General features: G+C 38.4%; 2 protein-coding genes across 3 annotated transcripts in view; both read left to right on the top strand.

The window, feature by feature from the left end:
* The window catches only part of LOC104958120 (FACT complex subunit SSRP1), a 12,996-nt gene extending 10,337 nt beyond the window's left edge, over nt 1-2,659 (top strand). For both annotated transcript variants that reach the window (XM_010785828.1, XM_010785830.1), the window contains 3 exons: nt 673-800; nt 876-1,056; nt 2,124-2,659. In XM_010785828.1, coding sequence (XP_010784130.1) covers nt 673-800; nt 876-1,056; nt 2,124-2,192 — 378 coding nt within the window. In that variant the 3' untranslated portion in view covers nt 2,193-2,659. The remainder of the gene's footprint in view (nt 1-672; nt 801-875; nt 1,057-2,123) is intronic.
* Nucleotides 2,660-6,940: 4,281 nt separating this feature from the next.
* Nucleotides 6,941-12,778, top strand: p2rx3a (purinergic receptor P2X, ligand-gated ion channel, 3a). Its single transcript, XM_010785831.1, has 12 exons — nt 6,941-7,207; nt 8,500-8,635; nt 8,900-8,971; nt 9,369-9,438; nt 10,044-10,143; nt 10,252-10,329; nt 10,427-10,568; nt 11,087-11,223; nt 11,308-11,401; nt 11,784-11,849; nt 11,938-12,015; nt 12,158-12,778. Exons 1-12 carry the CDS (start codon nt 7,083-7,085, stop codon nt 12,284-12,286), a joined length of 1,227 nt encoding a protein of 408 aa, XP_010784133.1. The 5' UTR covers nt 6,941-7,082; the 3' UTR covers nt 12,287-12,778.
* Nucleotides 12,779-14,200: the final 1,422 nt, after the last annotated feature.

Raw genomic sequence — 14,200 nt, forward strand, 5'->3', positions numbered from 1 at the left:
ACACACACACAAAAGGGGGGGGCAACAGCGGTAATTAAAGTTTAAAAGTCACAAAGGGATTAAACTGTTTAAAACACGTGCTCAAAGTAAGCCGTTTTTTTCCGATGTGTTTATGTGGATTCAAAAGTCGTAAATAATCTACAAAATGGAGGAGACCGATCTGAGCAACTGTGANACTGTGACAAATAATCCAACTGAAGCCGGCATGGACAATGACTATGTTTTAAAAATGCGCTTATCCAGAAAAGTCTGGTTTGGACACTTTACGGGCAGAAGAAACATTTCTATTAAAGAACGTATTTTTATGCCTTTAATACTTTTAATTTTTATTAAAATTAATTAGTCAATAATTTTTTATATTTTATTGCAATGTAGAGACAAGGCTTTTAGTGACAATCATGTACTGCCGGCCATACAAGTTATATGTAAAAAAAAAAAAGTCTAAATATGATATTTGGCCTCAAATCATCTGAGGCCTGGCGCCCCCCGGTGCGATCTTTGGCGCCCCCCCAAGGGGGGCGCGCCCCCCAGGTTGGGAACCACTGATCTAGCAGGACAACATTGATCTTGTGCTGAGCAGAGCATTGTTTCCACAAACCCACTCTGTATGACTTCCTCCTGTGATGTTTTATCCATTCCTCTGCTTTACACATACTTCTATCTTTGCTTCAGGAGTGGGACATAAAGGCAGTGGAGGCGAAGAAGCAGTATGAAATCGCCAAGCAAGAGTTCAAAGACAGCGGAGGAGGAGGAGGAGCAGCAGCAGCAGCTGCAGCAGCAGCGTCCTCCAGTCCTAAGAAGTGAGGCTCGCACCACAGAAACTCATCTCTGTCTTTAATACATCGCTCTCTAACATATGTGACTCTTCTCCTAAGGGAAACTAAAAAGGCTGGCGTTAAGAAGGAGGAGAAGAAGAGGAAGTCCGCCGGGGGAGACAAGGAGAAGGATCGCAGCATCAACGACAGCTTCAAGAGTAAAGAGTTCATCGAGACCAGCGAGGACTCATCGGACTCTGACAAGAAGAGCAAGTCCAAGAAGAAGAAGAAGAAGAAGAAGGTAAAGCCAGTAGAGATCCAGGATCAGATTCCTCCTCTGGTCACCACAGCATTCAGACCTCTCTCTTTGTCTGCATTCATCATATACATTGTTGTTATGATAAACACATTAGGGGGCAACTTTGTTTTCCACCGCCTCCAAGTGAGCATTAAAGTTTAATGCAGATTGTTTTGAGTTGAGGAGATGACATAGTAACAGTTGCTGTTATACCATGGCCACTGAAACGTCTTTATTCTGTCTGACTAGCAGGTGTATGAGTTTCTAGATACTGGACCATATATCCAAAGGCATTACTAGATCTAGTTCAGGGAAACAATGGCCATACATCATGGAATTATCTGCGTGTTATTTTTCAAACACCGATTAGAATAACTCAGTGAGAAGTGAGAGCTAGACACAGTTATTTTTAAATAAGGCAGGAGTGTTAACGGGTGTCTGCTGCAGACGAAGAGGAAAGGACCAGACAGGAAGTGGCAGGTAAGAGCTAGAGCGAGAAAAAGCCATTTAAGACGTTCATCATGTGATAGACAGGTGAGTGCTAGCTATTTACGCTATGTTGTGTACTGAAATGCACCGTTTGCATATCGTAGTTAGGGGGATTTAAGTTAGTGGAATGCAGCCCTAACCAGGCTACTGATACTGATGTTGAAAATACAATCTTATATGTGTATATACAACATTACATACAATGACTTCCTTAGTTAGATGGGAAATCTGCCAATGAATAAAGCAATTGTTGGGAAAAACACTCATTGAGACACGGTTTATAAATGAACACAGACATCTTGTGGCTTGTCTGCATGAACGTTTTCCTCAGTCTAACGCCAGCCTGATTTGAAACCTTGTCAGAACAGGAAATCAATAAACTAGCTTCCTCTTTATGTTTTCATCACATTTTAAATGAAGAAGTGAGATTGAAAGTATTTATACAAGTCAGTGAGTGACAGATATTTGATTGCACCTGGCATTTCATTGGTAGGTAGCCATGGTAACAAGAATACAATATTCAACATGTTGTCTTTATTACACACGCAAATGAACCCACCTTTTTGTTTTTATTCGTTAAGGAGGAATCTGAGGAAGAGGAGGAAGCGGCTGCGTCCACACCTGCCAGCTCTGAGGCAGACTCTGATTAAAGTTGCACATTTTTACCCATCCAACACACAAACCAAGGACCAAGGATTTATACTCTTCATGATAATCTCACCCAAAAGGACAGACCGACAAATCAACAGACTTGAGTTGTATTCGTTTCTCTTTTACATGTTTTACTGAAGAGTACCAACTCTTCTTGTGACTCTCAAAGCTCATGTAATATTTTATATTTGAGCAGGTTTGCCTTCTGACAGCTGAACGGTGGTGTACAGGTGAACCATTTTTCCAAGAAGGGTTTGTTTCATCTCACCCACTGGGATGGTTTTAGTTTATTAGCGCCGAGGAGTGTAGTTATAATTTGATGTGGATCAGGCAGAGGGAGCAGATGCAACACCTTTGTGTCCTTCCTGTGTGTAGAGCATTTAAATACAGCAGTTAAAGTGTTTTTTTTTTTTGTGTTTGACTGTCATGTTTTCTGGCTTGAATAAATAAACAATTTTTAATAAACCTGCGCTTGGTTGTACACAAGTCTTTTTTCTATCATGCTGCCAGGTGGTAATACCAACAAAGTGCTTTAAATACATCCAATTTCAGTTTAGGGCTCTGCATAACCAGTGTTCATCCACATGTTAGAGTTGTTTTCCCTGTAGGTCTGTTCAGAACTCACTGTTATAAAATGCTTTTTCTTTCCAACATGGCAGCTCGTTGTAGGAAAAGTAATCCAAATAGGCAAGGAGGTTTTTGCTGAACCCCTGCAACCCAAACACTTCTTCCCCTTTTCTTCTTGAGCTGATTCCTCATGTTTGAGTTCTTATCTTATAATTGTACAACAGCCTAATAACTAATAAATAAAATGGGTGAAAATTGATAAAATGACAATTAACTCAAATGAGTTTCTTGTCAAATATTTTTTGACTAAAAACACAACCAATAAGTAACTGCACTTTTTATTGAGCCACTTGTAACCAACAAACCTATCATTATGGGCACATATTTGTATACCGGTTAACTGAAAAGTAATAGAAAATGTTATCTATTTAAAATATATCCAAATGACTATCTACAGTACAAAAAAAAGCAAATACTTTAAACCTAACATTTTCAGCCATCATGGAAAAGGCCCATTTAAATTCCTTGTCATAGTTCAGAATTTGTATTTGTTTCCACCTATCCATTGAAGACAAGGCACTGTGGTTTAGAGACATCTTGGCTCTTACTGTACTCAGCAAATTACCCAAATAATTTCTATCCGTTGCGGTGTACATCAGAACCATTTAACCAGGCTGGCGGTTTGAGCTGTGTCATTCCGTAAAGTCAAAAGGCGACCCTCTTAAATGTTGGGGAGAGAGTGGTCAGAAACGGAGGGCTACGGCCTAAGTACATGGCGGTTTGTAAAAGGTCTGCTATATCAGGGTCTAACGGGGTGGTTTTTAAAAGCCAAACATTCCCGGATGCGTGGTTCACCTCCACTTGGGACAGTCTTGGTTTGGATAAGATACTCTTCCTGCACATCCTGCTGCAGTAACACTGACTGGATGTCCACAAAATACCCCCCCCCCACCCCATGTTTATCAGTGACATATTGAGATATGTTTTGCCAAACTCCTTATCCACTGAGCTTCTTCAAATCATTTTTGCAAAAACTTCACTTTGTTTTCTACATTTTTGTCGCTTCAAATCATAGTTTCTGTTAATTTCGCTGCACCTTCATTTCTTATTCTTAGGTAGTGAAATCAGAGGATTCAAATGAAATCCTCCTCATCGTCACACACATGTACGAAGCACCGCTCACATAGTGAATTGTATACTTTGCAATGAACCCAATCCTCGTATTAGCAGTTTGAAGCATGGTGGTTGATGAGAAGTCGCGATCACTAAGCAGACATATCAAAACCGGGTTACATGGATATTTCACTCAACATTTTAAATGTCAATGGATTACAGCCATTAGGATTCATTCGATGTTAAGTCATTAACACATTGAACTACGTCACCAACATGTGATCCATTCTTCCATTGGGAAACATGTCTGTACATACATGAAGATCCATTACCAAAGTTGTTGAGTTATTTCAGTTTGGACCAAAGTGATGGACTGACCATCTTTGCCATCCCGAGAGTTGAAAATAAGCAATGTCCAAGTTCATTTCTAAGGTGTTTTTCACGAGACTTTGGGATGTTTGTGTGTTGGCATGTAAAATAGTTGCGGTTAAACACAAACGTGAATGTGTTAACATAGATCCCTTCCTGTTGAGTTATCGCATTCATTATGGTTTTCTCTTTCACGAAGAAATCCATCGAACAATCATACTCATCTGTGTCCGCGCCTACGATCTGACAAATGGTGTCTCGTATTTGTAGATGCAGTATATGTTTCACAGTGTTGTCGTCCATTACAGGAATGCTTAGAGCCTTGGTGATACACGGTACAGTCACATGCAGCCTGAGAGCCTGTGCATGTGTGTTTATCCTAGCTTGTATTCTGTTACCATTAATTGACCACAAACATAATGGACCCACTTAAGAAATGACAATGTCTCCTTGCACATACATCTACACAACCTCACACGCACACTGTCCTTGAATCATTACATTATCTCCCTGATGTGAGTGCCAATAATGCTGCTGGTGCTCGTGAGTGTATTGAGAAGTGGTCGTATCATATGTCCCAATTATCGCAAAGTTGTCAATAACACTGTTTGTAATTTATTACAGTACATCAAGCCTCCTATAGGAGTCTGTAAGTATTGAATCAGACCGTTTTTTGATATTCTGTCGAAGAACAGGAATTAGGAATGATATTTAATGGAGAACATTTGGATTTGAGTGATTACATTTAAAGTTCTGGCACTTTCAGGTGTTTGGAGTTACTTTCAGGGCACAGTGAATGCATCTTGGATACACTTGAGCTGATCAACTTCTGTCCTGTCCGTCCAGCAAAAAAAAACAACGTTTATTTCCATGTATTTGTAAAACATGGCACTTTTTTAAAAACATAATCGGAAACATTTTCTCATCTAGGATTATACAGATTTAAATCGTTAAATCATTTTAAATCTTTTTTGAGCTCTATTACTATCCATGAGTATATACCATAATTAATACAAACAATTGAATTCATACATAGGTTGATGTTAGACTGTCCTTTTCTTGTTAGAACGTAGGTAACAGCTGAGGGTCGCAGGCGGCAGGATTCTTCTCAAGAGCCGAGTCATAAACAAAGCACTCTCTCATTAATAAAAAGTGTACTTTAAGAGGCAGGGGTCAGAAAGTCAGAGACAGTGAGGTATGGCTGTTTTACTAACAATTAGTAGACCGGAGGAGCCTTCGAAATCACTCATCTTTAGATAAAGAAGTTGACTGCATGCACAGTTCGGGATGTGGAAGGAATGGTCGTTCTTGAAACTGGAAGGTGGCGTGCAATGTGACTGCGTACTTGTATTTTATTGAATTGTTCATCTTCCGTTTTCCTGTAAAGCTTTGAGTTAACCTGCAGTGTTGGTAGGACATCAGTTTCAGTCTCCTGCAGCTGTATTCAAGTCTGTGGTTGAACATAATTTCGACTAAAGATATTATTTCTGTTAATATAAGTCAAAGTCAACTTTAATGTCAATCTTACTCAGTTTGTGTTTACAGACAGAGAGATCGAAATGACGTTTCCAACAATCCCGAATGTACAATTATACAGTATACAGATATGTATACAAATATGTATAAAGTATGTATATCCTATATACACAATCAACAGATACATTTACACATATGAGATAAAAAACACAACAATCAATATATACAAAATAACAGTCACTTCAATATAATAATATAAATAATAATGATATAATAATAATAATAATATAATATAAATGCATAAACATACGATAAGTATCCCTTGAGTTGGGGTTTTAAACTGCAGAACTGATAAGGAAGTGGGGATCTATGTATACTGCATTGTTGTGCACTATACCATGTGATTATGGTCCTTATTCAAATGAATAAACCAAATTAAAGAAAAACAGGCACAAAAACAATAAAATCCCATTTACACTTTGGGAGAGGATAGGTTTAGATCCAAGGCCCATTTTTTTACTTGACTATAAATGATGAGCAAAACCAAAGTCAACCTCATGAAACAGAACAGCTTCCTATTTTCTTGTGTCCTGTCTTTAGAAAGGCTGGGTAACATCTGACAGTCTTGACAGATTTCACTAACTTATTCCAATTTATATGTATTGCTTTTTATAGAGCTTCACTCCTCCAACACAATAGACGTATTGCAGAAATGTTGCCTTTTTTTACATCCGTTATTTATGGATCTGTGAGTGAAATGTGTAGGTTTGGTGGTTATTTTCCGTCTGAACCACTTATACCAAGATATCAACTCAGTGACTGTAGTGAATTTGAAAAACTCACTGAAAGGATTACAGAAATGTGGCTCGAGCAAATGAAAATGAATGTTGTGTGTGTGTGTGTGTGTGTGTGTGTGTGTGTGTGCGTGTGCGTGTGTGTGTGTGTGTGGAATTAGCCAGAGATGCTGAGGCCAAAGGATGCATGGGAGATGGGGATTTGTGGTGAAGAAAGACAGAGAAAGAGGGAGGGCCAGCAGGACACTTACACATTTCCTCTCGCTCATTTGACTAAAGGAAAGGGAGGTTCTGTTTGTGTCATAAACCAATGAAATAAGAGGAGAGAGCTAGTGAGGTTTAATGATCCTGTATGCAATGAAACAGATGAACAAGGGCCACACCAAGTGAGTGAAGGACAGGAGCAGCTTGAACATTACAACCACATTTCTCTCACTGGAGTCAGGTGTGAGCTACAGATACACCACCTCACTTCTCTGAAGGCACCTGTTGAGACGGGACAGTGTGTGGCACTTTCCTCTCGGACCCCGACCAATCTTCTGTTGCTCTCTTTCTTCAACCATTCGTTCCATGATGTGGGGCTGCGTCACTGACTTCTTCACCTACGAGACCACCAAGTCTGTGGTGGTGAAGAGCTGGTCTGTGGGCATCATCAACCGGGTCGTGCAGCTTGTCATCATCTCATATTTTGTCGGGTCAGTAATGTGTGATTTTCTCAGTATCTGTCATACTCATGTTGCATTCTGTGGGAAAGGAAAAGCTTGATTCAACAATTGGTTTACCCTGATTACAAAAAGGCATACATTATCATTCACCTCTTGATATGTGATACCCGTGCAGATCATTTTGCTTGCATTTAGTCAAGTTATGAGATATTACTGTTTTCCCTGGAACTACAGCTTCCAACATTTGTTTGTATCATGTCCAACTCCAAACACCCCCTCTAATCCACAGAACAGCTTAATTAAGAGAAGCAATACAACAATGTTAATTTACTCCGTGACAAGTAAATTCCAGCCTTATAAGTTGTTATAGGGTAAAAAGAAAGGATGAATTATCAACAAAATGCTATGAAAGCATCACAATTAAAAATCATTGTGCAGCAACATGGCCCATATCAGTGTTGCATTAGGTTACATTGAATTATTTGAGGATAATTGTTGATGCATGATGCTGCATTTTATTCCTGAATCTGGTTAAAAAAGATCATTAAAAGTATAATCTTACTGAATTGGACATTTGTAAAACTATTATCAAATGTTTTTTCAGCTAAAGAGGGTAGCCAGGAAATGACATATCCCCTTGAGTGAATCAGAGAAGTTTAATATCACTTTTACTTCTTTCTACCAGTTTACGTGCTGCTATCCATGCTTTTATACTTGAGTTGTAGTCCTACTTAAAAGAGAGAACATACGTAGTTTTAGCTCACTGGATAGGGGTACAGTTGAAACTCGAGAAACAAACTGAATATTAATTTCAGATGTTTGGAGTTTTTAGTCTTATGGAAACACAAATATGGATCAGCTGTTTTGTTTAAAGAAACATCTTCAAAAAAAAGGTATTTACATTTTTGGAAAACTTGGAATCTTAGCGCTGTCCCTCGAATGTAATGCACTAGTCCCAAAATGTAGCTATTTTATTGTTAAAAAAAGTAAAAAGAGCACAAGCAATAAAAAAAACAGTGAAACCAGCAATAGAGATTTGAAAGTTGTTGTATCACACAGGAGACATTTTAGACTTATGATCTGTTCTGCCACCTACTGCCAAAGCATGAAGTATGAATTATACAGAGGTGAATAAACCAGATATAACATGACATTTAGACTTGCTCACTTATTTATAAAAACATCTCTTTGTTCCCTGATCACACATTATAAAAGGCAATTATTTGTTATAAGCTGAATTTGATCTACAAAGCCAGTTCATTGTGTCCCAGACCTCCTGGAATTAACTCTTGACCTGCTGTTAAATCTTTTGTTTTTTGCAGATGGGTTTTCATCCACGAGAAAGCTTATCAGGTGACGGAAAACAGCGTTGAGTCCTCCGTGATGACCAAAGTGAAAGGATTTGGTTACCAAAACAACTATGTTATGGATGTGGCTGACTATGTCATACCCCAACAGGTGTGTGAACCTGATCACAGGTGAAACACACCTGATCTTTGACATTTAGATATTCTTTCAAATAACTTCCCCCATCAGACAGAGCACACACACACACACACATAATGATGGTTTGGTGGCGGTTTCAGAACCATGTAAATAACTCTATTTTGCCATTATTGCTAAGGAAAATATGTTGTTATGGTTATTTTTTATCTGCGGCACATTTTGACCAGTGTAATGCATAACACAGCAGTAAACCATCAATGTTCTTCTGTGTTTCAGGGTGCAGCTATCTTCTGCATCTTGACCAAAGTCATCATCACCGAAAATCAGTTTCAAGGAACATGTCCAGAGGTGAGGACACATTCAAAACATGATCCATTACCATCCGCATTATAAAACTTTCTTTATCCCCTCTGAGGACACAATGTGTATTTTGCAGTCAGAGCCCTTGGGACATCTTTTTAAAGCTGTTAACTAATAAAGATTGAAATTCGACAAACTGCCTCCTTGAGTTTCAAATCCACAGTCAATCGTAGAAATAGAGTCCATAGACAGTTCAATCAGGAAAGACTTCATTTTTCTTTTTTAAAGAACATTTATTGACACGTGCCATATGATAAATGTTAAAAGTCTTTGGCGATTAGACCCCGATCCTGAAATTGTTTTCATTTATTTAAGTGTTTATAAAATGATAATACATTGACTTTTTGTGTGTGTGTGTGTGTGTCTTTGCGTGTGTGTGTTTCAGTATAGTAAAAAGTATAGCTGTGTAAAAGATGAAGACTGCGCCCAGCACATTGGCGACATCCTCAGCAACGGTAGGTCTAACTTCTTATAGATCCCGTTTTATTCATTTTTTACCTAATGTGCAAAAAGACTACAACGTCTCCCAGAATACCCTGACTACCTGTCTTGATATGTGCAGAGACTTATATGCTATTGTTAAACCTTCTGTATAATTCAATCATAAATAAATGTGTTATTTTAAAATCCTAAACATAGTGTTAGGGGTAGGGTTAGGGTTTCTTTAACTGTACTGTATAGCAACATTTCATGTATCTTTTTAGACATTTCTGTTACATTGGATAGTGATAGTGATGAAACAATTGAAAACAAAGAGGAGCATCTAGTAACAGCACGAATAAAATCTTTCAAGATTATGTTAGTGATGCACAAATGACTGATAATAACGGCAAGTACAGTCGTAACCAAAACTAAACCATTAAGTCTACCTTTAAATCAGAAGTTGGTAACTGTGCTCTGATTGGATATTTTCCTTTGGGAATGCTGTAAGAGGTAGAGGAACATCATTTTCAGTGATTATCTGTCTGATGCATTACTATCAGGATATAGGGACAGGTTCAGCAATAAAGATACCAACTGAAGCTTTAGCTGAGGTCTCTCTGTCTGTTTCACACACCAGGAGTAATAACAGGTGTTTGCCTAAATTCGACCATTGAAAATAAGACGGGTCGATGTGAGAGTGAAGGATGGTGTCCAGCCGAGAATGACCATGTTGAAGTGTAAGATTTACACACACACATTCACACATGCTTGTGTAGTCGAAGACCCTTTATTAAATGACTTGATTGTGATCCTTACGCTTCTTTCTCTGTTAACATCTTGACCAGTAAACCGATGCTAGACGTGATAAACTTCACCATCTTTATCAAAAACAGTGTTCGCTTTCCTCTCTTCGATGTCACCAGGTGGGTAACACAGGCATGCATACACACACGTACAGCTGAAAACAAATGTGTGAGACATTTTGTTTCTTAACACAAGTTTGAAACACTTTTCTCTCAGAGGGAACTTTCTCTCCACAATGAGTCGCGATGAAATCATGAAATGCAACTACCACCCGGTGGATAGCCCCTTCTGCCCCATCTTTAGCGTGGGAGACATTCTGAACTACACCAACCAGGACCTGGAAACCCTGGCAAACAAGGTCCTACATTTCTCCTTCCCTCCAAAATTATCTTGACTCTTTATTCTCGAAGCTAAAATGTTGAAATGGCACGGGAGAACTTCACACAAAGTGACAGTTGTGTTTAAGATAAACCCAATTAACATTAAAAAAAGGACAATTAGTGAAGGTCAACGGAGCATTAATGCGCTCTAAGGATGGTTCAGTTGTTCAAGCTAAGAAGTCTGTGTTTTTATTTTAGTACTGGTCATGTGATTTATTTAGTACTGGTCATGTGATTAGTTGATACACCACAGAGCTTGTGGAAACAGATTTTCTTCAAATGTACAGATTATTTTTACTTATTGGTGTGACCGAACCCTGCTTATTAAAAGCCAGAGGTTGATCCAATAAAAGTCATGTTAAATTCTGAACACTAACACTAAGATTAAGATATACTTTATCAAGTAAGTCAACTGGGGTTACCCTTTTATGAACTACAGACTTACAGGTGTAGATCCTAAAAGACTGTTTCTCCTTTACTCATCTTTCTCTTTCAGGGTGGAGAAATAGGAATAAACATTCAGTGGAAGTGTAATCTAGACTATGACATTGAAAACTGTGTACCGAGGTACTCGTTCACCCGACTGGACAAACCATTTGAGAAGAATGCCATCTCCAATGGCTACAACTTCAGGTAATAAGGCTGATTGCACTCTTGATGACTGCTTTCTATTCCTGTACATCCTTTGGTCACTTTTGTTTCTTTTCTCTAATGCAGATTTGCCAAATATTACATGACAGAAAATGGAACTGAGTTCCGGACACTTCACAAAGCATATGCCATCCGCTTTGATGTTATGGTCACTGGCAAAGTAATGTATTTCTTTTATAGATCTCACTTGACATTTACTGCAACATCTTTCACTGAAAACATGTAAGGGAACCCTTTAGCAGATCTCTTCCAACATTTAATGTGGCATGTGGTACACCCATTCACGTAGTTATCTTCTACGAGAAAGTAGTTCAACCACAATCCTGCTGACCATCAAACCAACAAACCAAACCAAGAAAACACAACATCTAATTGCTTTAAAATCTCCATTGATGACTGTCAATAAGTACTGTTAACTGTCATCTTATGCACTTTTCACCCAAAAATGTGTTTAATAACTTTTAACTGTAAATATTCAAGAGAGGGCAATCTCTTGGAATGTTTTTACATAATGTCCCATGAACTCACTCCATCTCTTGCAGGCAGGAAAGTTTGACACAATCCCAACGCTGATCAACCTGGTTGCTGCCTTCACCTCTGTTGGACTGGTAGGAATATCAGATCAGGCAAAAGATGATTAAAATGCATTGTTCTTGTTGCTTTAAGATATGATGACATTTCTTTCTTTGTCGACAGGGTACGGTTCTTTGTGACATTATCTTGCTGAACTGTTTGAAAGGGGCAGAGCAGTACAAAGCCAAGAAGTTTGAAGAGGTAATCCATGTTTCTATAAAAACACGTGCAAGGAATTTGACTATCAAATACGTATAGGCTGTGTGACTTTCCCCAAAGAGTCCAGGTGAGCTGTCGTGTAAGAGCTCCATCACAGACGTTCTTCATTGTTTTCTTCATCCAGGTGTCGGACGCTCAGATAGAAGCTTCCCTTGCTCATAGTCCAGTAAGCCAGCTGTCACTCAAAGGAGGCATCAAGAGCTCCTATGACTCTGGAGCCATTTCCCTCGCTACTTCTGACCAAGCTATGTGACTGACGACAACAACAGCAACTATCTGAAGACTTTCCCCTCTCTTTCTCATTTATAAACATATACAAAGGACTCATTATGCCTTTCTTTAGCAGGCTTGCAGTTTGAGTTTGAAATGTTTATGGAATTGGGTTAAGAAGGACAATGTTGCTAACATCTGTGTCATTTTGCTTCATAAAAAGTCAGAATATAATAACTATTGCCTTTACCTCATAACAATAACTTTAACTACCTGGATGGCAAAACTCAAGCAAACATTCAATATGAATGGCTAACTTTTAGAATTTAGAAAAAGCTTGGTTAAAACTACAGCCATTAAACTCAGAGGAAAACATACAGTAGTAAACATGTTATTTAATTGTAATGTTTTGCTTTTACCAAACATTTTACAGCTACACTTAAATGCAAAATGAATGAACACACTTTACATGTATTGCTGGCATTGTTTGTATGAGCTTTTATTCGAAAAACACATTTGTCACAAAATAAAACCAGTGCTGAAAATAAACAAATAAAAATGTACATTTTGGAGAATTTCTCTTTCTTGTCCTCTTCACAAACTCATTACCCTTCTTCTCTGTCCTGCACAACTAAAGAGACTGCTAATGGTGTAAAGACATAGTTCATAATGTGTGTGTGCGTGTGCGTGCGTGTGTGGGTGGTCTGAGGTTTACAAATGGTTCATTATTAGCCCACTTCTGGGTGATGACGCACAGTAGATGTTATTGATCGGACTAATGGACTAATATCATTCATATTTTTCCTTTTTCCAATCCAAAATTACATTATGATTCCATTTAATTGTTTATTTATTCGGTTTATTCCTACATTTCGAGTCAGACATTCATGAAATTCTCCTTGTCACACACGTACTGTACCTTTAAGTTCTCTGAGACCCCCCCCTTGTCTCACTATCAACTGTGTCCAGGGAAGTGGTCAATGAGCTAAAGAGCCTCTTAATGGCTCTGACAGAGATGTACGAGAGAAGATAGCTGTGAACGGATGCCGTAGGAATTGACAGCAGTTAGCCACAAACTTTGATGTACCAATTTAATCACAAAAATCTATTTAATGCATGGAATGGAAATGACAGAATATGATACACAGCGCCACAAAGTACTCTATCTTCTCAATGTGGTCACTCTTTGAAGCAACGCTCAGACAGAATTAACTACTAACTTTCCGACAATCACAACAGCACTTAAGGCTGAGCAAGTTTGGAGAAGTGTGTCAATCCTAGTTCTGCTTTAATTAAACTTGAAAAAAGCAAATAATGTACCTTCTTAAGATGATAAATAATATTAAATGTATAGGCTAACTTGGATAATCAGGTAACTAAGGGTGTTTTCTTGTTAAATATATTCTTTCACGCATTTCCAGCACTCCAGGATACTAAGATATTTGGATGGTAGAACATAAGAAAGATTCTTATGTATGTAAAGTCAATATAAAGCTAAATTACTGCTTGCAGCTTACCTAACACACAAACTGTAAATGGGAAAACAGCTACCATGGCTCTGACCAAAGCTAACATCTAAAGTTCACTAAATATCATATTATATGTCACTTTTTTTAAGCATACAAAAACATGTGTACCAATAATTTATGGGGGTTTATTAGCGGACTATTGGATAAATAAGCGATTAATCGTGAACCCAAAAGCCCTTTTGCTTGTCTTTATCTCTGCTGTCTGTGTTACCTCTGTGTTTGTATCTCTGTTGTGTTTCTGACCATCAACATGAATGATTCAGAGCTCCAATATGTGCTTAGCTGATCTGGTGGATCAGTAAGAAGTTGATAATGTGATCAGAAGTCTTGATGAGCTGAAGGATGAGGAGGCAGCAGCCCCGTGGAAGACAACTGAACCAACTGTGAGGTAGAAAAAGAGGGACCTTGTTGGCCAAATCAGGGTCAGG

This window comes from Notothenia coriiceps, unplaced genomic scaffold (genome assembly GCF_000735185.1).
Source record: "Notothenia coriiceps isolate Sejong01 unplaced genomic scaffold, NC01 NC01_scaffold00028379, whole genome shotgun sequence".
Classification (NCBI taxonomy): domain Eukaryota; kingdom Metazoa; phylum Chordata; class Actinopteri; order Perciformes; family Nototheniidae; genus Notothenia; species Notothenia coriiceps.